This window comes from Tachysurus vachellii, chromosome 10 (assembly GCF_030014155.1).
Source record: "Tachysurus vachellii isolate PV-2020 chromosome 10, HZAU_Pvac_v1, whole genome shotgun sequence".
Taxonomy (NCBI): Eukaryota; Metazoa; Chordata; class Actinopteri; order Siluriformes; family Bagridae; genus Tachysurus; species Tachysurus vachellii.
Genome location: NC_083469.1, coordinates 15,758,245 through 15,783,262, shown reverse-complemented (window position 1 = coordinate 15,783,262; position 25,018 = coordinate 15,758,245). Strand labels below are relative to the sequence as shown.

General features: G+C 38.1%; 1 protein-coding gene across 2 annotated transcripts; it reads left to right on the top strand.

The window, feature by feature from the left end:
* The first annotated feature begins 1,666 nt into the window (after positions 1 to 1,666).
* peli2 (pellino E3 ubiquitin protein ligase family member 2) lies at positions 1,667 to 19,606 on the top strand. 2 transcript variants are annotated; one of them, XM_060879868.1, is made up of 6 exons: positions 1,667 to 2,070; positions 7,260 to 7,389; positions 14,917 to 15,018; positions 15,916 to 16,113; positions 16,376 to 16,564; positions 17,801 to 19,606. In XM_060879868.1, the coding sequence occupies exons 1-6, from the start codon at positions 1,952 to 1,954 to the stop codon at positions 18,389 to 18,391; spliced, it is 1,329 nt and encodes a 442-aa protein (XP_060735851.1). In that variant the 5' UTR covers positions 1,667 to 1,951; the 3' UTR covers positions 18,392 to 19,606. The 2 variants fall into 2 exon arrangements, with proteins under 2 accessions (XP_060735851.1, XP_060735852.1); XM_060879869.1 differs by lacking the exons at positions 1,667 to 2,070; positions 7,260 to 7,389 and adding an exon at positions 11,830 to 12,024.
* Positions 19,607 to 25,018: the final 5,412 nt, after the last annotated feature.

The window sequence follows — 25,018 nt, the reverse complement described above, 5'->3', positions numbered from 1 at the left end:
CCAAACTTAAGCAAGTTTGGAAAAGTTACCAAACTAATTCCACGGTGGTTGCAAAGCAACATTCAATGCAAACTCCTACTTTTCTATTTTGTATTTTGACCACCTAATCATAACACCCCCTTCTGATCTTATTGTTATATAAGAAATATATATTTCTGTCAGTCATCACATCATCTGTGTATGTTACACACACTACTGCTGCTGGATGTTGTACAAAAGCATAATATTTCACAATATTGTTATTTGCACTACCATGCACCTCTCACACTTAATGTACATAACTGATCAGTCATATATTCTGTATTCATATTTAACACTCATACCGTCTATTGTATCACATCTGCACATCTTGTCTTGTATAGTCTGTATTATCTTGTATAGTCTGCATTATCTTATTTTGTGTAGTATAGTGTTATTTCTGACTGTATTTTTGAAAGTTACAAACAGCTGGAACCAAATTCCTTGTGTGTCAACACACTTGACCAATAAACCTGATTCTGATTCTGATATTATAGCTACTGTTAAATAATTAATAGTTGCTGTTGTTTTGGGGGGCACGGTGGCTTAGTGGTTAGCACGTTTGCCTCACACCTCCAGGGTCGGGGTTCGATTCCCGCCTCCACCTTGTGTGTGTGGAGTTTGCATCTTCTCCCTGTGCCTCGGGGGTTTCCTCCGGGTACTCCGGTTTCCTCCCCTGGTCCAAAGACATGCATGGTATGTTGATTGGCATCTCTGGAAAATTGTCCCTTGTGTGTGTGTGTGTGTGTGTGTGTGCCCTGCGATGGGTTGGCACTCCAACCAGGGTGTATCCTGCCTTGATGCCCAATGACGCCTGAGATAGGCACAGGCTCCCCGTGACCCGAGGTAGTTCGGATAAGCGGTAGAAGATGAATGAATGAATGCTGTTGTTTTGTAGATGCTGTTGTTCTCATTGTTTTCCAGAGTTCTATACAGCAGTAGGTTCTCTGTAGATCAGGCATAGCTGGGATACCCATTATTTTTATTTAATCAAAATCATCCTTATTTATGGTATATTTATTGCCGAGTCCTTGTATTTATTGCTCTATTTTAATTGTTACTTGGATTAAATTGACTTAGTCCAACTTTGTGCTTTGGTGTTACCTAGTGTTACTAAGTTAGGATGACTGGAAGTGTGTTTGGACAAACAGCAGTCACAAAGCCAATGGCTCATCTGCTGGAGCAGCAAAAAGATGACACTGTAATGTTAGATGACTATAAACTGATGGTTCTGAAAGTTCACAATGAACCTTGTCTGAGTGGGTTGAAATGTTTTTTTTTTTTTGACATTTTATGATATCTATAACATATTTAGATAATAACCTACATGCTGAGCAAACAAGAGCAAGGATTCACCAGAGATCCACATATGGTGTGAATATCCCTTTAAAAATATCCAAATTTTACTCTTTGTTTACATAATTGAAGGTGCCGCCTCAGACCGTGGCGGACTTGGACTGTTCCATCGGAGGGAGAATTGTGGACAATGGCTGGGTTTTGCTTCGTTGAACGGAAACATTTTTACACAGAAAATATAATTTAGGATAGGTTTACTTTCGGTTATAGTTACGACGTAATCTGGATCAAGAGCTGGAAGTTACTGTACCACTTCTTTACATTTCTCTACGCTGCTCACCCCGTTTAAAGTGGGCGAGAGTGAATGGTACGGTCCACCCCCTACCGTGTAGCTTAATGTTTTTCCACTTGGCAGAAAGCGGTCGGAACACGAAGTTAGTCGTTTATTCGATCATTCGAAATGTTTTGTGAGACATTTTAAGTATTCAGCCTGTATCTTACTGTATGAGATTACTGAGTTTATTTAGTAAGACAGGAAAACTTGAGTGGGGGCGGAAAAGAGGGCGGAAAATGGCCGTTAGCCGCGTCCTTTGAAGTATTTCCTCTGTGATCTTTTTCTCTGGATTAAAGCCACTAAATGCAGAGCGACGAGCGGCCGCTTATTGAGCTGAACAGCCTGATGTTTTCTCCGGGTCAGGAGGAGACCTGTGCACCCACCAAAGAGCCTGTAAAGTACGGGGAGCTGGTTGTTCTCGGGTGAGTTTAATAACCGTCATCTGTTTCCCTAAAACCCGCTTTAAACAGTCCAACTGTCGTTATGTGATCCGACACAGTGTGGACTTCAGCGTTTACTACAACGGTAACAACACTTAGCCTTTGTCTGCTGTATAAACCACGTTGTTACTAACTATGTTCACCGAATGTGTTTGTTTTTCTACAGGAGGTAGTTTAGAAGCGTAAGCGACCTCCCATCGCTCACGTTACTCTCGCACCGGAACACGTGCTTTTCTCCGAGTCTTCAGCAGGATAACACGCATTTTTAGTCTGCCGATATTTATTGTTGTGATTGATCACAATAGACATGATCACCGCTTTAAACAAGTCTGACCCTAATCTGGGGATTTCTGCTGTTGCAGCTGTGTAACGTGTTGTATTATTTGGCCACAGCGGCTTGTCTCCGACACTCAGGAAGTCCCACAGAGATTCAGGAGGAATTCGGAAGTCGTTTTAATCCAACAGACTTCTTTCCCATTTCCTCCCCTGTGGTCGACCTTTTTTTTTTTAAACAATTTTTAGATTTTTTCCCCCTTTTAAGCCCCACTATAATTTGAGTTGACATTCTTGCTTGAAGTTCTTGCTTTTTTTTAAAAAAAAATTATATTATTATATAGTGTATATTATTTTATCATATTATCTAGTGTACATTATATTATATTAATAGTATTTGAGATCACTATTACATATTCTTGCTTTCTAAAGTATGATACACATATTCAAAGTATGTGAAAAGTAATATTTTTATGTTTAATAATGTTTAATGATAATACTGATGATGATGATAATAATACTGATGATAATAATAATGATCAGCATGATATTATTATTAATAATAATAATAATGATGATGATGATGATGATGATGATGATAATAATATACAACTGACTTCTCAGTGAGGTTTCATTATCCAGCTCCAGGCTGTACCATCAGTACCAGTCTTGTTCTTGTCCTGCAGGTTTTTTTTCTAGCTAGCGCTGCCTGGCACGGGACCCTGGCACACTTTGGAGAGAGAGACTGAGGCTGAATGAGTGTATTATTGATCTGGGCACAGGAACTGTGTCTCCTCAGTCCTGCTGTCTCTGTTCATTGTCCTCACTGGCCTGACTGGCCTTATTGATAGGGTTTTGTGTGACCTTACTAGCCTCTTCGAAGTAACACCTCTGGCAGGACATTTTGATTTTCATTGACTGATCTTTGTGGGTGGAACTGAGGAAAAAGGATCTCTCTGAGCCATTGACTCATTCACAGTGTGGTATTCAGTGTCATGTGGCATGCTTGTTTCTAAAATGGCTTTAATCTCGGTCACCTGAGAAGGGCTGATTGAGTTCTGCCGCATGATTTTAGAGGATTTCACTCATAAAGGTTTGAGGATTTCACTCATAATAGAAACACACTATGTTAATTTGGTCACATGATGGGAAAAAACAATTCACTGGACACATTTAATATTTAAGAAACATTTAAAACTACTTTGAAAGACTTTGTTGTGGTCATGTGAACGTCTAAAATTCACCCCAGTTGTGTTTAGACTATTGTATGTCAGACAGAAATTCCTGTTGTACTGTTCAGATAGAGTAATCTGTCTGGATTATTTTAACAAACCTGTGGAATCCCCCCTCCGGTGAGGTTTGTTGCTTTGTGATTTGTGGTGACAAGTGAGACAGGCTCTGTGGGAATGACCCCGGTCTGCAGGACAGGTGCAGCTGATCACTTCCACAGAGGATTCTGGCTCAGGGCAAAGGGAAAGGATTACAATCAGCTACACAGGACTGAGTGCCTGTCTGAGAGAAAATGCCACGAAGATTTTCACCATATTCATTTCTTAGCTTCTGACTTGTTCTCTTTAATCTTTTTGTTTCTATAAAGCATTTTAGCTGAAGATATCAGAGCATGTTGATTAGATTCCCCAGATGTATGTATTTATGTATGTATGTTGTGATCTCCCCAGCCTGGCACATGACCATGCTTGTAAATGGTCAGTTAGAGGTGCAAAAATCAATAGCCAAACAAATGCACACCATTTGCACTCCACAGTGTTACAACACATCTTGATGCTGTAACTATAGCATGTACGTAGCCTGCAGAACTACACACGTCAGCTGAGGCACAATCTCTACCATTTCACAGCAGTTTTACCGGGTGGATTAATACGCTGCAACACATTACAGACGACCTTCTCAGAATCAGGAACATGCAGCTATGTGGAAACACTGAAAGATTTGAGCAGAACCAGAACACACAATTACCTTGTAGTTAAACATGTTGAAAGAAAATAAAGCATTCTAGCCAGAAGCACATTATGTGGTTAGGTACATTTGAAGTCAGTGATTCTGTTTGTTTTAATCTCTCTTAGTCTGTATTAATGCCCGAATCTAGCTATTTATATGTTGTCAGACAGTTAAGTTTCTGGGCAAACATAACTGGGTAGGAAGTGTTTATTAGATTATACATATAAAATGCCTAATCGTGAAGTTCAGTAGCTTATTATACTAGTTTGACTTGTACTGCATTTATCTTAGAAGTAGGAAGTCTGGTATCAGGCTGATCTAATTTATGTCCATGTATTAAAGTGGTGGGGGCTCCGTGTTCTTCTAATAATATAAGATTATCTAGCTGGCTAATTTTATCATGGAAATGTATCTGTAGGTAGGGTTATGTACATATAGAAAGCTAATTTAAAAATAAGGGCTTGCTGAACCTGCATTTGAGGTCGCCATTTTGTTCCCAGTTAAGAATTGTGAGTTGAGGATTTTATTTTCCTTGATTCTAATCTAGTTGAAGGACCTAAAAATTCCTTAAATTGAATGCAGTGTTGTTGAGCGTGGCTAAGTTAATTTATTTCAGTAATTCAACTCAAATTCTGAAACTCAGTACACACAGACTGAAGTAGTTTAAGTCTTTGGTGTCGTTGATTTTGGATCTCAAAACTTTAGCTGTTTGGCATGTCACCATATTCTAATCAACTCAAAACACCTGCAAAGGTTTCCTGAGCCATCAACATGGTCTCTCAATTTGGTTCACTAGGCTACACAATAATGGGGATGACTGCTGATCTGACAGTTGTCCAGAAGACAATCATTGACACTCTTCACAAGGAGGGTAAGCCACAGACATTCAATGCCAAAGAAGCTAGCTGTTCACAGAGTGCTGTATCCAAGCATGTTAACAGAAGGTTGAGTGGAAGTTAAAAAGTGTAGAAGAAAAAGATGCACTACCATTCGAAAGAACCGCAGCCTTGAGAGGCTTGTCAAGCAAAATCAGTTCAATAATTTTGGTGAACTTCACAAGGAATGGACTGAGGCTGGGGTCAAGGCATCAAGAGCCACCACACACATACGTGCCAAGGAATTTGGCTAAAGTTGCCATATTCCTTTTGTTAAGCCACTCCTGAACCACCGACAATGTCAGAGTCTTAGCTGGGCCAAGGAGAAGAAGAACTGTACTGTTGCCCAGTGGTCCCAGGTCCTGTTTTCAGATGAGAGCAAGTTTTGTAATTTATTTGTAAACCCAGGTCCTAGAGTCTGGATGGAGGGTGGAGAAGCTCATAGCCCAAGTTGCTTGAAGTCCAGTGTTAAGTTTCCACAGTCTGTGATGATTTGGGTGCAATGTCATCTGCTGATGTTGGTCCACTGTGTTTTTTGAAAAGTCACACCACCCATTTACCAAGAAATTTTAGAGCACTTCATGCTTTCTTCTGCTGACCATGTTTTTAAAGATTCTGATTTCATTTTCCAGCAGGATTTGGCACCTGCTCACACTGCCGAAAGCACCAAAAGTTGGTTAAATGACCATGGTGTTGGTGTGCTTGACTGGCCAGCAAACTCACCAGACCTGAACCTCATAGAGAATCTATAGAGTATTGACAAGAGTAGTACTACTAACAGTAAATGAACATACTTTCCAGAAGGCGTCATTCTAATTTATTGAGATGCACCTTTAAGTAAAAAGAGTGGTTTGGCTGAAATTTTGTTTGAACAGTACTGTGATTTTAGTTTTATTGTTTTTCTATAAATTAAGAATCCAATCAGTTTATGCAGGTGTAATAAACATTGTTTATCTATAACCAAAAGTAGTACCATCAAAAAATCATGTCATAAAAACCTTTACAGGAATAAATTATCAAGACTTAAAAAATAAAACTTGTTTTAATTTGTTTAAATATAAAATCCAAATAACAGTTTCATTTGTATTCATTTTTAACGATGGGAATGGTCAGTTCTATGAAAATATATAAATTTCCATATATTTCGATGGGATGTGATCCAAAACCATTCATTTTTTTAAGTCTATACTGTATAGTTAAAGTGCTAAATGTATAACAGTAACTTATGAGAACGAGCATTTTAATACATTATAATGTTAAATTAAAGTGAGTTGTATTGAACTGATGTTATTAACTGTTCTAGGCTTGTGACTTTAGTGCAGTTTGTTCTTAGAAATAAATGTGCATGAATGTTCATGAAGTCATGCTTAACTTAAGAGGGGAATTGACTGGCCATAAGAGATTATCTCGTTTCCACTCTGCTGATGGCCTGTTGATTATCTAACGTTTAGGGATTCCCTAAACATGTCTGTTTTTCTGCTGGAAACCAGCAGAAGATTCTGAAGGGTGTGACCAGAAAAGTGCATAAAAGATATCAGATTCTCTGTATCACATCGGCAGAGCTGCAAAGACTGAACTGTAAAATGTTTTTCACAGATATTGGTATGATTTGTATATTTTATTTTTTAAGTTCTTTGCTGTGCTCAAGAAATATTTCTCAGCTGACCTTTTTCAACACTAGCACTATAACTATGTTGGTAGTTATGCTGAGGAGTCAACCACAAAGGAGCCAAGTGTCCGGAGTAGTTGCTAGTTTACAGCAGATTGTTTCAGCCTTCTAAAGTAACTGTTACATATACTATTTTGTTTCCTAGTAACAAGCCACTAGTTGCATAGATTAGTCAGCTAATACTACAGTACTACTACCACTATGGGGAGATGGGGACCAGTTGGATGGTCACATGCTTACGAAAGCAGTATAAATGCACCAAAGTTTAGTACTTGTAGTGCCAGATAACAACATGCATTTCATTAGACTTGATTCTCAGTTTAAACGAGCTAATTTGACTAGGTATGTCTTATTACATGAACCCAAAATTTGAGTTCCCTGTCATTTATATACAGGTACAATGGATCCCTCCCCAGTGGAGACCGCGGAAGGAGGAGGAGCCGTTTTGCCCTCTACAAGAGAGTCAAAGCCAACGGGGTTAAGCCAAGCACTGTACACATCCTCAATAACCCGCAGGACAGCAAGGTACCTCGCAATTTGTAATTCTTTAATGTATAGTATAGGCTTAACTTCTTGGTCTAAAAATGCAGAATGACTAAGTTCCTCTAGCTAAAAAAAAGAAATGAAAGGACTGATGCATCTGTTGTAAATAGTCATTCTTGCAGTGGAAGTATGTAAGCATGTTTACAACAGTTGTATGGAGGTGGGAGTAAATTGTAGTGGCCTATGAACTGTTTTGGAGCAGATATTTGTGGTCACTCTGCCTGTTTTTCTTCCCAGCTGTAGCACTAGCTAAGGCAGAAAGAACCCCCTTCTTTTTATACAGTGATAAAGTGGAAAGTTTTCATTTCTGTACCATCTCTGCATATTTTAGCCAAATCATAATATCTTTCTTTGTGTTTTCTGCCAATTTCTTCAATTTTGTTCTCACCAATTCTAACCCATTAGCTAGATCTCGATTATCACAGATCAGCTACTAATTGTGGAGGCTGATGGCTAACACTTGCTTCCTCTGAGACATATGTAGCTCTCTTATTGCTGTGACATGGTAGGGATTTAAAAAGCATCAATATGCTGGCTTACTATGTCAGAATTCTAATCTTAGACGTAATCTATAGCCACAAAAATATTAGAATCAGACCATAGAGACTCCTTTTGTCTTCTTACTTTGTTTGGTGTGATGGTTGGCTTGTTTTGCTGGTCCTCTTTGATAGCACCTTCTTTTTCCTGTGGTGTGGTGTTCCCCCTAAAATAATTAAGGTGACCTGTTGATTATCGGTGTCCATCCTTCATCAGTGAAAAATAACTCTTTGCACAGTGAATGGAAACTTTTTTAAAGGCCCTAGAAAATAAAGCATTAAAGTATTGTTCTCTGTAGCTGACATCCCTTTCACTTCCTGTAACATCACTTAGTCAGAGTTCCCGCGGGGTCTTAAAAAGTCTTAAAAGCATTGAATTTATTAATTTGGAAATACCTTAAAAAGTCTTTAAAAAGTCTTGAATTTTGATGTTTGGGTCTTAAAAATTGTGCTGTATGTAACTTCTCCATATTGTAATTTTCCTCAAAAGTTTCATTTGTCAACCACGATTATTTAGATTAAATGACGTAGTATAAAAGAGTGGCGGAACCAATAATTGAGAACGCAACGCAGCCCCGGGTCACCGTACAAAATACTGCGAACACGCGATGCCTTTAGTAAAGGAAGATCACGCGCTACGACAGCCATAGACTACAACACAACACAACATAACAAGCAAAGGAGAAGCGCGAGAAATCAATGAAAATTTAGTTTTAAATTTTAAGAACTTTAAGTTTTTCATGGCAACGGTGTGTTATAGTTCGCAGCGGTCTGTTATCAAAAAATAAAATAGTGTGTGTGTAGAAAGAATTCGTCCACACGCCGCTCAAAATAAATAAATAAATATATAAATAGTCTTGAGTGCAAGTCCACTACTGGTCTAGTCAGGCTTTTTGTGTTAAATTATATTTCCTGTCGCTGCACAGGCTCTTTTATTGTACATGACAGCTTATGTCCCGATGACCGGTCTTTGCATTACGATTAAAAGCAGTATCAGTAAAGTAAAAAATGTGATGTGCGGTCAAGTCCGAGTGTATGCACGGTTTAAACAAGTGTTCTCAACTTCTCACTGATACTTTTGTGATTCGCGGAGTTTTGACAAGTTTTATAGCCTCGATATTGTTTCTTATTCAAAAGTGGTTACAGAAAAAACTCAGCACCCCCAACCTGAAACCTCTTCCCAAGCCCCTGTTACAATCACATCATAATCACAATTAATAATTAGGCTTAAAAACAAATGTATATGTAAGGGAATCAAGTTTAACAATTACATGTAATATTGCTCCAAATATCATCAATAATGGTGTGTGCAATACCATGTATAACTTGCATTAAGTTGGTAATTTATATATATACCTACAGTTTTGATCTTAGGCTTTTCATTAAGTTATTTATTTCCACTATAACACTTGTGTTCCTGATATTATTGCATTTAATGAGGCCTCGTTGTATTTATTTTTACAATAGATTCCAGATGTGGTCAAGCTACAATTTTTTGACTAAAACTAGGCTAAAATTAAAAGACTTTTAGTCGACTAAAACTTGACTAACAAAAGAAGATATGTGAATGACTAAATATGACTAAAACTAACAAGGACATTTGGCACAAGACTAAGACTAAATTAAAAATAGGTGACAAAATTAACACTAGGCTGACGCACGCAGTTATATTTTTAAAGTTTGTTTTTACGTTAGCTAGCTAGCTACCAATTTCATTCTAAGGTTATGGGGAAATGTAAATTTAATGAAGCGTGGCTGGATAAAAACTCTTTTCGTCATTGGTTAAAACCAGTGGACAACAACGTTTTTGAGGCCTTTTGCACCATATGCAAAAAAAGGATTCAGCTAAGTACAATGGCATTACAGTCTCATGCCAAGTTGTCCAAGCACATTAACGCTCTCAATGGACAAAATCAAACTCCATCCATCGCCTGCGTGTTTCAACCAACTAATGTTAGCCAGCTATCTGCTAATGTGCCTGAAGTGGCAACAAGAGCTTAGCCAGCTTGCTGCTAGCGCTGCAGACCCTCCAGCTATAGCCGCAACTAGAGTGGATCTGTGCACAGCTTTTGGGTCCACACCAACACTGACCTGATCTCCAGGTCCAACCTCTTGCGGAGAGGCCATAAGGAGAAGTTGACGGAACTGGCTGTCCTTGATAAAGACATTGCTGCCCTGAGTGAAGAGCTAAGGAGTTGACTGTGTTTCTTAATTTAATTTAATTTATTGTTGAGTTCTGATTTTCGATGTTTATTGTTCAGGGGTCTCTCAGTTCCCCATATTCCCAGCATGGAATAAGTAGCTAGCTCATGTTAAAAAACAACTTAACATTGTTCGGCAGACTTTCTTGTGGCCTACTGAAATGTTTTTATTTTTCACACTGCTTGGCTTATCTTTTACCCATTCCACATTTGAAAAATAAATGAACACAAGTTCAAGGATTTTGTTTTTCTTTGCTGGTAGGGACGTGAAAAAGGTATTAATTTTTTATATAAATGGTCTTAAAAAGGTCTTAAAAAGACTTGAATTTAACTTGAGGAAACCTGTAGGAACCCTGTTAGTGCAACATCACTTTTTAAATGAGTTTTTTTAGGTGATCTGACTTTTTTTGTGCACTTAAACAAAACGTACATCAACGTCTCAGTGTCTGAGATTAACCTGGAAGTGGCTGATTGTTGTCTGTGTAGCACTTGACCAACAGACAGACCCTTTGCCCAGTCATGTGAGGTTATAGGCTTAGTAATTCTTTTTCACGCAGGCATCTGTGGTTCTCTTTCACCTCTCCCCTTTTACTTGTATGCATAGTTGTTGTAATGCTTCCTTTGGTCTAAGGTTGGGCATTTTAGGCAAAATTAGTCAGAATATTCCAACACATTATTAGAATAATATTTGAATATGCAAATTGCATGTGAGTTGCACAAGGTGACACTAAGCTCCCTACAACTGGCATGTGCTAGCACAAGCCACATTTTATACTTTTTAAATTGTGCACTATCCTTGTGAGGTAATGAGCGAATTACCTCATAAGCATACTGCCACACAGTTATTAGGCTGCATAGTGCCTTTTTTCTAAAATTGAGAGGTATTTTTGCAAAAGTGCAGTCCTTGTCACACATTGCGCTCAGAAACTGGAGGCAGCTACACAGTTCCTTGCTAATAAATATTCTAGATAGATATGCTTACCTCAGAGTGACTTTGCACTTTGGCCCCAACTTCCTTAAAAGCTGAAAAAAGATTTGACTGTAATCTGTATATGTCAAATGAGGGATTAATTCTAATTTTTCACTACAAATATGATGGGTAGGATATTTAGCTTTTCACAAAGGTGTTTTGTTGCTTTTCCCAGCAAATTACTGGTATGGATTTTTCTATTGGTGACTGGTACAGTCTTGTTTGATGCTCAGAGAGGGTTGGTAAAAAATATCTACATGTATTGTGAAACCTATAGCTATTGTGGCCTGCTGCACTGTCTATCCTGCCTCTTTTTGCTCAGTAGCCTTCTTCTAAATGGATAAAAAAGTAATAACAGCTCTACAGCACTGACACATCTTCGCCTGTACTATTCTAATTTTAAAGTCTTACAAAGGATAGCTATTCTTTTTGTTTAAAGTTGCTCTAAACCGGCCTTGCATTCAGCCAGCAGGCAACAAACTGTCACTGAGCTCTTGACAGAACAATGTGTGAGACCATTTGGAGGTCTTTCAGTCGTGTTTCTTTGTCAGAGTTGCATTGTGAGCTCTGCATTAATTGATGGCCATCGAGGCAGCTGTAAAACTACAGCTTACTGTGACCCAACCTCGTCTGCTTACACTCTCCTCACAAAACAATTGTTCAAATATACAGTATACCCCACTGCCCATGGGCCTCAGGGTTTATTGTCACTGCACTTTTGTGTTTTTATGCCCGTGTACATTAGGGATGGGATGGGAGATGGTGGACCCCCTGTGAAGCTGGAAGTGAGATAGAGGGAGGTGCTATTTCCCTGCCAGCCACAATGGACTAAAACTGCATGCTAGGCTGCTTTCACAAGGATATTTTGGCAACCACTATGAAATGCAGGGATATGTGTTGCTGGTTTGTTGTAGGTGTTTGTGGGTGGTAAGAGTCTTATCCCAAATGAAATGCATTTAAACATGATGTTTGTAATTTAAAACTGCTTTAAAGTTGCTGTTCACTAGGGCTTTCCTGTATATTCAGTATGAGAGTCTTTTAAGTTCAACATGGAAACAAAGCCTATTCTGGGAGCACTGTGCTGGAGGTGAGAATACACCCTGGGATGGCACCATTGTAGGCACAGTGCATACACACTCATTCACACTTGAAGGCATTTTATCCAGTCCACCATCTGTCATGATCTTGGGAAGTGCAAGGAAACCGGAGGACCTGACATGAGCAGAACATGCGAAATTCCACACAGACAGAAACTCAAGCTCAGGACTGAACCAGGGACCTGTAAGCTGTGATACAAAGTTGCACGCTGCACCACTGTGCCGTCCTTAGAAACAACCCAAAATAAAACTGCTGGTTTATCCTGTACCATGCCTATTCTTTGAGCTTCTAATTGCAGCGTAGAATAAGAACTATACAGAACACAACCCTAAAGTACCCTGTTTAAATACCACAGTACTACTAAAATTTGTTTTGAAAATGAATGGCATCTTGAAACCTTTCATTTCGGGCAAATAATAATCCGTAGTATATGACTAAGGTTGGCAGGATTTGAATTGATGTTTGTCAATATTGCTACCCTGTAATGTCTTCTCATTCTTTTATTTAGCAAGTCAATTTTTAACATTTAATCTTGGCCAGCTGCATTGCTGTTGCCAGTCTCTCCTGGTCCTCTGCCTACGTAAAATGAAACGTACACAGCCTTGGTTCAAAGTGAACAGGATTATATATCTTTTAATGTGAGTTGATAACCGCAATTAGTTTTCCTCCAGCCTTCTCAGTATCAACATGAATCAACTGGAGCCTGTTGGCTGAAACATAGATAGACAAATGTCCACATATTTGCCAACTGTGCTGTAAACTTAAACAGCACAACAACAAATAATTTCCATGCATTGAATAGCATTGGGTTATTGTTTTTCATAATGCCAAAGTGCATTATGAAAGAACATTTTGAGTTGCACGTAAAATGAGTACTTGATATTCGCATCTAATGGTCTGATTTCTGCAGTACAGCAGCTGTTGTGTAGCAGTTTAAAAATAATAATGCATATATTTTGGGAAATAGCACCAGCTATGATTAAGTCACTACTGTGGGATTGGTCAGAGCTTCTGCAAAAGTGGGTGAGGCTGGTCAATATTCCTGTAGGACGGATTAGACAAAAGTTTTGTGGGATTGGTCAGATTTTTCTGCAGGAGTATACACTAAAAATGCTGCTGATTAAATTGACTTAATTTGTACACGTACACTGGTTCAACATGATTGAATTACATAACAGTTAACACTGTTTGTTTCCGGACAAATATCAAATCCAGTAGTAGTTATACTGTAGTTATAGTTCCTGTCAGCATCAACATCCTCATGAGACTTCATAATGTAATTGGCTTACATTAATTCTGTGTGTATTGATCATACTTGTTTCATAAATCAGCAATTAGATACTTGGTTAAATTAAGTTTAGTATAAGCAATGAAATCATGATTTTATGAGGATCTGTACAAAATAGGTTCTTTTAAAATTAGCTGACTATTAGCTGATTGTAGGGGGTGTATGGGGACTGGTCAGAATTACTGTGGGAACAGGTGGAATTAGTCAGAAACTCTGAGAGAGTGGGCAGGATTGGCGAGAAATTTTATAAGAGAGGGCAGGAGTGGGATTATGGCTAAGACGCTTACTATGTATTGTGTAATAGCTTGCTCTATGGGGTAGGCAACTGGCAATATCCAAACATGATTCAGATTGTAATGCTGTTACTCTATTTTGTGTAAATTGAGAAAAGTTAGGTGATTACATTCCAAGTACAGTTTTTTTCTTTTTTTCTTTTTCTTCCTGTGGCCATCGGCAGTTCAACATCGGATGCTTAAATGTTCTCATGAAGGCAAAGTTATCACTCTTAAATTCATTCTTTCTTTCAAGTATGAGTACTCAAACATAAATGCATATAATAGATGAATGTGATTTGTACATATACTCCCAGTTCCCAGATTCTGACTCCATATCCACTATTCACTCAGACTGCTGTGACCAGACTCCCACCAACTTGTTTGATCGCTCTCTAGCTATTCTTTCCTCTGGTGTAGTGCACATGACCTCATTTTCACTCCCCTTGTGATGTAGAGATTTGGAACTCACAGATTAGTGAGAGAAAGAGGGTGAGAAGGAAAAGGTGGCTACACCATAATAAAATCCCTTCATGTCCTGTTGAAAATGAACAGTGGATTGGCTACATTTATTTAGAAATGTCCGTTCCCGGGATGGTTTACGTGTCTCTTTGCTGTGGCTGATGAACATGTATTTGCCACTCATTTTAATGAAATGAATAACCGAGAAATCACCGATGTGTTTGGTTTAAGAAAAAAAAATCGACAACCCCCTAAACGTCTGATGGCTGTATGAAACATGAAATACGAATCGATGCACTGCATTTCTGTATCTTTCTATACCCTTCATAGTTTTGTCCACTTCCTGCCTGGGACAGACACAGATGGCTTCTGAATATATTATGAAAGTGTTAAATACTTTTACATAATCATGTGACCTTGTTTTGTCTGTCAAGCAAATGGGATAGATGTTTGTGCTCAAAATAGTTACAGGGAATTAAGATGGCTATACATATTACACGTACATAAAGTCTATTTTTTTTCAATGCAAATACAATGTTTTCAGATCCAGAGACCTTAAACAATGTCCTTCCCAGTGATTATTTTCGTTACAACAGGAAAAATACAATGTGACTCTTGTTCCCTCTGTTAGCTTGTTGCTGTGGCTAGAGAATAACAAACATTTGTTGCTGTTCTGTTGTAGGCTGTAAACTGTAAGGGCCAGCACAGTATCTCCTACACACTGTCCAGAAACCAGACTGTGGTTGTAGAGTACAGCCATGACAAAGACACAGACATGTTCCAGGTAAAGTAACACACAAACTCCAGTCATATAGCTGTATAAGAGGTCATAAATAATGCATTCTGTAAAGAATAAAACATGACCGGGTGTACTCTATTAGGAATATGTCAAAAGGGTGGTGTACTGTAGCCTGGTGTGAAAGACTTAGAGTTTACCTTTTATAACCATCATACCCCAAGTGATTTTTTTTCCTCTTGCAAGACTGCAAGTTGGCAATTATTACAGTTCACAATTTATTAATGACAAACACTTTGTTCTTTTTGGCCATTTAATGTTGTGTAATTTCTGTGAGACAATAATTTATAACATTTGTAAACAGCAGTTACATCTACTGTCAGTGCTCGTCATGTTATAGAAAAAGCAGAAAGTGCACAGTCCTCCAGTAAGATTGGTTTGTGACAGAAAAACTACTAATAGTTAGAAAAAACTGACAGCAGAGACTTCTTACGTTAACAAACAAACAAACATAAATAAATGACTATTTACAGAAAACTTTGCCATGTCAACAAATTTGTATATTTGTAAAACATAGATGCTTTTTTAATCTGTTTATTTTAGTGCTCTTGATGTACATCACAGATCAGCTGTAACTTTGTCACGACCAGCCATTTACTGTTACACACATCCTCAGGCATGGGGAAGTGCAGACAGGGACACAGATGTCCTAATATTGGTATCTGTTATGCATTGTAATATAATTTAGATGGTTTCCATTTAGTGCTAAATGAAAAGTGCAATTTTGTCTGCAATTATTTTTTATTTATTTATTTTTGTAGGTTTGCTATTGCTGATTTTAAAATGGGAGAACAGCCTTTTAAAAATTTTTGGGTCCTGCTTAATTTTTTTTCTTCAGTTTACCACACATTTAAACAATTGGCCTTTTTTGTGATTGGGTTCTAGATTGGTCGATCGACGGAGAGCCCAATTGACTTTGTGGTGACAGACACTGTGTCAGGGGGTGTAGACGGCGAGGACTCTCCCATCACACAGAGCACCATTTCGCGCTTTGCCTGTCGGGTGGTGTGTGAACGAAACCCTCCGTACACAGCACGCATCTATGCTGCAGGCTTTGACTCTTCCAAGAACATCTTCCTAGGGGTGAGTGTGAACTTCCGCATGACCCTACACTTACATGTATTGTCCATGAATGAGCCTCCTGGCTACTTTTATCACTGGCATTTGAGAAAGCATCTATCTATATATACATCAATGTTCTGGCTTGTGAAGTATCTTTTTCTGCTGACCCAGTGGAGCCTTCCAGAATAACCTGGTAAATATAGATGTAAACAGAATTAGTCACGGCTTTCATGGATGTTTTTGTGCACATGCATAGCTCTTTACCATCTTCCTCTATCCACAGGAGAAAGCAGCCAAATGGAAGAATCCAGATGGCCAGATGGATGGACTGACAACCAATGGCGTGCTGGTGATGCATCCGCGTGGTGGTTTCACAGAGGAGTCCAAGCCTGGTGTGTGGCGAGAGATATCTGTGTGTGGAGATGTATATACACTGAGAGAGACTCGCTCCGCACAGACACGAGGCAAATTGGTCAGTGCTACAAATGTTCCATACATACAGTTCAGAAGTTTTAGTCCAGTATTAAGATGTTTTAATACAATTTACAGCACTTTAGTTAATTGTCATTTGGTATACACATATGGACAACCAATCAGATTATCACAGGCACAAAAGATATAGACCATCGGCGAAGCATCTAAGGCCGAGGTTAACTTGGTGGTTGACTTACCAAATGTACCAAAAATAATAAAATAATTATTAGTCATGAAATGTTTTTCATTATTTAATTAACCAAAAAAACATTTTATTTTGACAGAAACTCTCAGCTTTTTATAAAGGCTTCTTTTTTCCTCCTTATCACATCAGAAGGGTGAATCTTCGACATCCTTGTAATGATTACTAAGTTGCACAGTTTGGGGAGGAAATTTTATATATTGTATGATCTTGGATTTTATCAACACCAAATAATTTCCTCCTATCTTCAGACTTGTGTCACAAACATGAAAAAACTTTCCAGTATTGGCTTCAGTTGTACAGCACAGACTCGGGCTTTTTTAAAATCCTGTCCCTGACATGTTTGCCTCAGAGATTAATTTAACTTAATGGATTTGAATTGAGTAATTACTTTGGGTTTAAAATATAATGGTCAAAATGCACTTTGTGGATTTGGTTCTGTTCGTGGTTTATTCAGAATGAACTTAAGATAATTATTAATATCTATTAATAACATAATTATAGGAACATTCCTGATGTAAAAATTAGCTGGACCTCTGCCAGCATTACTGCATCTTAACCCCTCTCTGAATTAAAATGATTTTGTTTATAAATTGACACATGAAAATCATTCAGCAAATCTCCAGTTGAAGCAAATATCAGAAACCTATTTGGTTTATATTTAAAGGCCAACCATTTAAAAGCTGGATTGCATCTAGACTAACTCCAAATAGGATGTTTTTTAAAGCTCTCCATCACCATCTGCAGGTCAAGTGATTTTATACAAATTGCAAATGCTGGAAGTTTGCCTGCTGACTGACTGCCTGCATGTCACAATATCTTGTCAGTAAGGACAGAGGCAAATGAATCATATTTATAAGAGTATGTGATTGTGTATGAATAAAGTAACGTGTTAAATTTAAAAGAATTATTTGTTTAACCTTAGTGTAATCTTGTTTATCCATTTTAAGTGAAATTTGATCTTTTTGACTTTAGAATGTAAAAGCATCATGTATTGTTATATTTTAACTGCATGTTTATTTTGATGTGCAGGTGGATAGTGAGAGTAACGTGCTGCTGGACGGCTCTCTGGTGGACCTGTGTGGTGCCACTCTACTGTGGCGCACCGCCGAAGGTCTCTTTCACGCACCCACCCAGAAGCACCTGGAGGCACTGCGCCAGGAGTTGAATGCCACGCGACCACAGTGCCCTGTGGGCCTCAACACCTTGGCATTTCCCAGCATGCATCGATCCAGCCGGCCACTACCCAATCTTGCCCAACAGCAGGACAAGCAGCCGTGGGTGTACTTGGCATGTGGGCATGTGCATGGTTACCATGAGTGGGGCCACAGCTCAGAGCGTGAACCTAACGGCAAACGTGAGTGCCCCATGTGCAGGACTGTGGGGCCCTATGTGCCACTGTGGCTAGGCTGTGAACCAGCCTTTTATGTGGACTCCGGAGCACCTACGCATGCCTTTATTCCTTGTGGTCATGTCTGCTCGGAGAAGTCAACCCGCTACTGGTCTGAAATTCCCTTACCACATGGTACCCATGCTTTCCATGCTGCATGCCCATTCTGTGCCACACAGCTCAGTGTCACACAGGGATGTGCTAAGCTTATCTTCCAGGGCCCTGTAGACTGAGTGTTCAGGACACAATTGGGCACATAAGGATTGGTAGGACTGTGATGGAACAGGAATAAGAACTCAAAAAGAGAGAGAAAAACACTGCAAAGAACTGTTGCACCACACAAACCATGAAGCCATGTTTATGTACTACTTCCAGTGGAATCTTTATTCTCCATCACTGTAATACCAGTTACCTTGGAGAGAGGCAAAGACTGTTGGCCATAACAATGAAGCAGTCTTATTTATCATATGCTGTTGGATGAGTTGGTCCACAGGTATTGTATCCCATCAGCACTGTGAGAACACTTTCAGATGCCCTTTAGAGCATTTCCTTGAAACACTGTTTTTTAACTACATAATGGACAAAGCTGCAGGTGAGTGTAGAAGACACCATGTTGTAATATATTTAAGTCTTCTGCTTTTTTGGTGATTGTTTTTCCACTAATCAATAGTTTAATACAGTATTACAATTAACAGAATTAAAATATTGACAATATTTGCTTTGGACTGAAAGTACCAAAATTTAGTTTTCCAAAGATTAAATGGCTGCTAAAACTGGACTATTGAAATCAGCTCTTGCCAGATCAAGGACAAAAATAGAACTCTCCCAGTCACTGCTTGATCACGAAACACAGTTCTGCATTATTAAATTAGGTCTAAGGGACTTGTAGTTCTTAGTCAATGTTTTTTTTTTTTTTTTTTTTCCTTTTCCTTTTTCGGGCAATTAACGCCTCTGACCAGTAAGGTTATCTCTGATGTAGTGTTTCCAACCCAGGAATTTTATTGTACTGTAACTCATGAACCGTTTTTGTTGCTATTGAAGGAAGAGTATGCAGGCAGGGTTGATCAGGAACATCTACATCCCTGTAAGTTACATACATATTCTATAAGTTGCTTTAAACCAAAACCTTCATACTTGGTGACTTTGGAAATTTGACAGCTGTGAAACGAACAGGCTGCTGGCTATTAATGAGCCAGTTTCCCATTTGTTATTGATTCCTATTTTCTCACCAGTGAAAATGCAGTAACTAATAGGATGTGAACATGTTTTATAAGGTTGTTTTAAAGTGAAAGAAACTTGTCTTCTATTTTCTTAACCTTTGTACAGAGAAAGATTTTTGTTCTAGTAAACTGGGGGGAGGGAGGGGGTTGATGGTGGTTTAAATGAATTTTAATCTGATATGGGATAATTGCATTTTAAAAACAACATAAATGATTTAATTCAAAGCAGTCCCGTGTTTTGTTTTTCTTTTTTTTTTTTTTACTACAGATTTTATTATAGCATTTTACTTCTAGAAAAGATTGTTTATCTTGTTAACCTGATACTGTAGGGGAAAAAAAACAAAAAAGCTATTGTGGCAAAAAAACATCATCTGGCTAATGTTTAAGTCAGTGGTGAGCAAATGACTCCACAGTGTTGTTGAAAACAGACAGCAGGGCTATAAAGCTACTCACTGCCCCAGGTGACTGAGTGAGATTTCTTCCCAAGTGTTCATCTGGTTCTTCTTGATGAATACTTTTTATTGCCACAGTATGGCGCTGCTGCCAAAGCATTCGGATAATATTTTTAATACTAAAAAAAATGCTCCTAAATGATTTGGCAGAGAAATATCAGTGAGTGGGCCAGAGGAAACAATAAAAGGAAACTTGAAACAAACAGAATAAACAATTGTTAAAAAATGATAGAAAATATTCCCTCTGCTATTTATATTTAAGAAAATGCAGTGTAATTTCACTAGGAAATTGTGCTCGAAAATTTTCCCTGTCTCAAACTCTGTTCTAAATGGCTGTATGAAGTATGTTTTAAAGTAAAAGGAAATGTCTGTCACAGAGAAAGTATCTGACTAAATAATTAACACACAAAACTGTTTTAATGTAGACCTGATGTAAATGAATGAAAAGAAAAAAATGGTTTATCAATATATATTTTGCAGTTGGCCATCTATAGATGAGTGTGCAGAATAGTTAATATCTCAAGAAATCCCATATGTTAAACATCCTGATAGCGTATCATCCACATTATCCACTATATAGTGATTAGCCTATTTAACATAAAGGCATATAAAAAGATAGAGATTTTGAAAATGTTTAACTATTATGAAAAGAAGGGATCAGTAACAAGTGAGAACATATTTTTTGAGAACATCTTGCAGATGATGGAGAAATGGAATGTGAGTCTGTCTTACTCAGTGTTGTTTTTTTGACAATGCATGTATGACCATGAATGTGTTAAAGGTAACTATGCGTCCAGTAATCTGATATTAGCTTGCTCTCCCCTACAAAGGTTTATTAAATTTACATGAAATTTCTGCTATTCTACACTACAAGATGAATGAATCAATCCATAGCATATATTAATATAATAGCATGTGTAATATGCCAAAAGTAATTACAAAAGAATGGCTCATCAGCAGTCCGTAATGTATTTTGAAAACTACTGGTGTTAGACATTGAAACGCAAACACCTGGTTTTGGATCACAATAATGTACTAGTATGGTGCTGGTTGAGGAAAACGTTTCCTGACTCACTCCAATGAATCACCCCAAAGTGGTGGTAATCAGATCTGGAGACTGTGCAGTCCATGGGAGATGCTCAAGTTCACTTTCATGTTCATCAAACCACACTTTCACCACTGATGCATTATGATCATCATACCACGTTCAGGGTATAATATCTGAACCATTGGGTGCAGATTGTCCTCCAGAATGGTTTGGTAGTCCTTGTCCATCTAGCACAAGTAGTGGCCCTAGTAAGTGCCAGATATTTCAGTGTAAATCATCAATGATCCAACCATGTGCTTCACTCTGAGCACTGAACAGTCTGAGTGGTAAGTTTGTTTGTGGCTTCTCTATGCTGTTAATCTCCAGGTGTGTGAAAGACATTGAAGGCTGATTCCTCAGAAAACAGCACAAGTATCAGATTGTCCTCAGCCCAAGATTTCCACTGCTTCTCAACGCACAGTTTTGGAAGAATTAGGAGAGTCGGGATATGCATTTGCAGTGAGTAGGGCACATTTTATATTATTTTATTTTTTTATGTGCTCTGGGTAGCACTGGTACATCCCTGTTAGATGTGGTTCGTCCTACGTGGTGGCATAGCAACATTACCCTGGATAACGTGGCTCTGGTTACACGACAAAGACTTGCTGCCCCGGTCACAGATGCACCAGTGAGATGCACAGCAACAATTTGTCCTCTTTTATATTCTGATATATCTCCCATTATGTTATGTGGATTGCAATATTTTTTGTACAACTGTGCTTCTGCTCTGCTAATTCAAACTTCACAAACTGCTCATAGTTTTAGAATATGTAATCAGTGAATGTATACAGTGTATATAGCCTTGAAACCTCCAGCAATATATTGGTCAGTGTTTGTTTCATTGTACAACCCCTGTGGATGCCAGGATCTTTAGGATCATTTACATTATTTACAGCTGATGAAACAGATTTTTCTTACAGTTTTATTTAATATTTGGCTTAATATTAAGAGCTCTATAGCATTCTGTCTCTCTCTCTCTCTCTCTCTCTCTCTCTCTCTCTCTCTCTCATCTCATCTGTGGAAAGGCAGAAGTGAAGACAATGTCTTGTATTCAATCCCTCTTGGCTGTCTCTGCATGATGCCTGCCAGCTCAAGAAGTGAGTACATCTGAGGGATCAAAGCATGCAGGAGAGAATGATCTGCAAGCTTGCATCAGCAAACCTGACATACTGATATGCCAAGTTGTGATGTCAAATCCTAACACGACAATTTTTTTTTAGTCTGATCCTGCGTCTTTGCATACACGTCAGGAAAGGCAGTCAGACAGTGTCTTATTATTTACAGTCCTAGCTTAATCCAGTCTGTGTATAAATGTTCACTCCTTATTTTTCCCTTTTGGATGAATAGGATTGATAAGGAATTGATTAGAAAGGCTTTAGAAATTAAACAATTCAGTGAATACACAACTAAATATCCATTGTGGTCTCAGTAATATGTATGTGACGTGGGAATATAACAAAATAGTACGATGTTACGTGCTAAAATACAGTCCAAATATTATACCACAATGGTATACTGCATCATGATATCAAATAGCATTTGATATTTCTATACATCTACACTTAAATAGTAATGTTTCAAATATATAGCTCACCGTTCTGAATGTACCACCATATTAAATAGTGCATGCGTTAAAAACAACTGGACCATACTAAATACAAAGCACAATAATATGGCTGAATCAGGATTATTGGCCATGTGTGCTGACACACACAAGGAATTTGGTTCCAGCTGTTGGTGACTCTCAAAAGCACAGACACAAATAACCGTATACATTTAGCTTGGACTATACAAGACAAAAACAGACAATGTGCGACAATATAGATGGTATGAGTATTAATGGGGGGGCACCAATTATTTTTTCTGCTGTTTTAACTGTGTTGCAGTCTGCTCCTGTCCTGTATTGTTGCTGCTCCAAACCAGTGGTGATGGATGGCCACAGTATAGTAGTATACTATATAGTTAATGTCAGAGTATCCTGGCATGTACAAGTATATAATATGTCAAAATAATATAATGCCCCACAATTTTTTTCTAAATACTGTATGTCAAACTAGTAATCTTGAACACACTACAGTACAATACTATATAGTGCATGTAAAAAGAGTGACAAAACTATTACACAGTGCATGTTGAAACACTACTTTCATAAAAAATACTTCAGAACAGACTGATGATTATGGATGAAAATTGCAATCCAGTATGTACTCACTTTATTAGGAACACTGTGCTAATACTGGGCAAGGTCTCCCATTAATCTCAAATCAGCCTCAGTTCTTCATGGAATGGATTAAATAAGATGGTGCAAGCATTCTTTTGAGATTCTGGGACCAATATTTACATGACCACATCACACAATTACTTTTTTTCAGGTGTGCTTTGATGCTGCCATCTTCCCATTCAACCACATCCCAAAGATGTTCTATTGGATTCAGATCCGGTGACTGGGAAGGCTGCTGAAGAACACTGAACTCATTGTCATGGTTAAAGAACCAGTTTGTATTGACTTTTGCTTTGTTACGTGGTGCATTATCATGCTAGGAGTAGCCATTAAAATATGCGGCAATAAAGGGATGCTCATTGTCCACAAATAGCCTGTGGCAAGCAGTGATTGGTATTAAAACAGACCCAAAGTGTACAAAAAACTTTCCCAACACCACCTCCACCAGCCTGGATGGTTGACACAAGACAGGTTCGGTCCATGGATTTATGCACTTAGTGCCAAATTCTGACTCTACCATCGGTGAGCCTCAACAGAAATTGAGATACATCAGACCAGACTGTTTTTCCAGTCGTCAAATGTGCAGGTTTTTTGAGCCTAATTTCACTGCAGCCCCAGCTTTACAGTTGTTCCTAATATAGTGTTTTTTTGTGTTAAAAAAGGGTACATTTGTCTATGTTTATTAAAGGGTCAACATACATAAATCACAGCTGATCATGGGTGTCTTAAAACATATTGTGCAATAATTGCATAGTTGATATGGTGAGAACCAGAATTACCTAATTGGTATCATGCTTTTTTTCATTTAATTTCAGTTTGAAAGCTCTTTTAGATAGCTTAAAAAGAGATTATCTTTGTCTTTGCATTTTTAGGATCATTCTTCTCTATTCTCTTAATTACTATATTTATTCACATTCTTTACTATATTTATACAGATAATATAAAATGTAGACATTCTGGATCATGATACGGCAGTGCTACTGAAACCAGTAAAAAATGGAACAGTCTCCAATTAATATCATAATAATTTAACTTGGTCTTTTAACTTCTGTGAACAGTGTTGTCAATTTCTGTTTATAATGGCCAAATATTGCAAATATACTACAAATCCATAGTTCGAAAAGTGCACCACTATTTACTTGTTTCCCATGAAACCACAATTGGAAAAAGAAGAAACAGGCAGCTACCTTTCAAATGCCTGAACATTTTGGACTAGTTTCAAATCTTTTTCTGCAGCTTTTGAATTGTAACTGGAATGGGAATTTTGCTGACACCTGGCAACCATCCCCACTAGCTTCTGAAGTCTTTTTGTTTTGTCCTGCAGGATCCACATCTATTGTGATGCTTTTTTGGCAAGCTTTCTAAAGAAAAACAAATACTCCACACAGTGTTTGTGTCTGTTTATTTAGGAAGCATAACTTTTTCAATCTGAAAAAAAAAAATCTTTTCTTATTCAGTTACATCCCCTCTATAAATATGTCAAGGATCTGACATAATTCTCTCACATCTTTCCCTTTATACACGTCATACTCGGAAGTTGACATGTGATAGCTTAAGATGAGTAAGATCATGAGCTTTTCTTTAGTTGAGTGAGCTGCACCTCCCTGAGCTATAAAGAGACAAGAATCTGAAGGAAGCCTCAGTTGAGGCATATATGCTTATCAAGGATAGAGCTGGTTTTATAACATGTTTCCATCCTAACAGCAACAGCAGTATGTCACCTTTTTGACTTAACTTGCAGTTTTTGACTTAACTTGCAGTTAACTTGACTAAAATTTTGACTTCTTTCTTGCAGTTATTAACGCTAAGGGAATTTGACTGTTGAATGTAGTAAGTAGAAACTGTTTAGTACAATAAGCATGAACTCATCAAATAATACA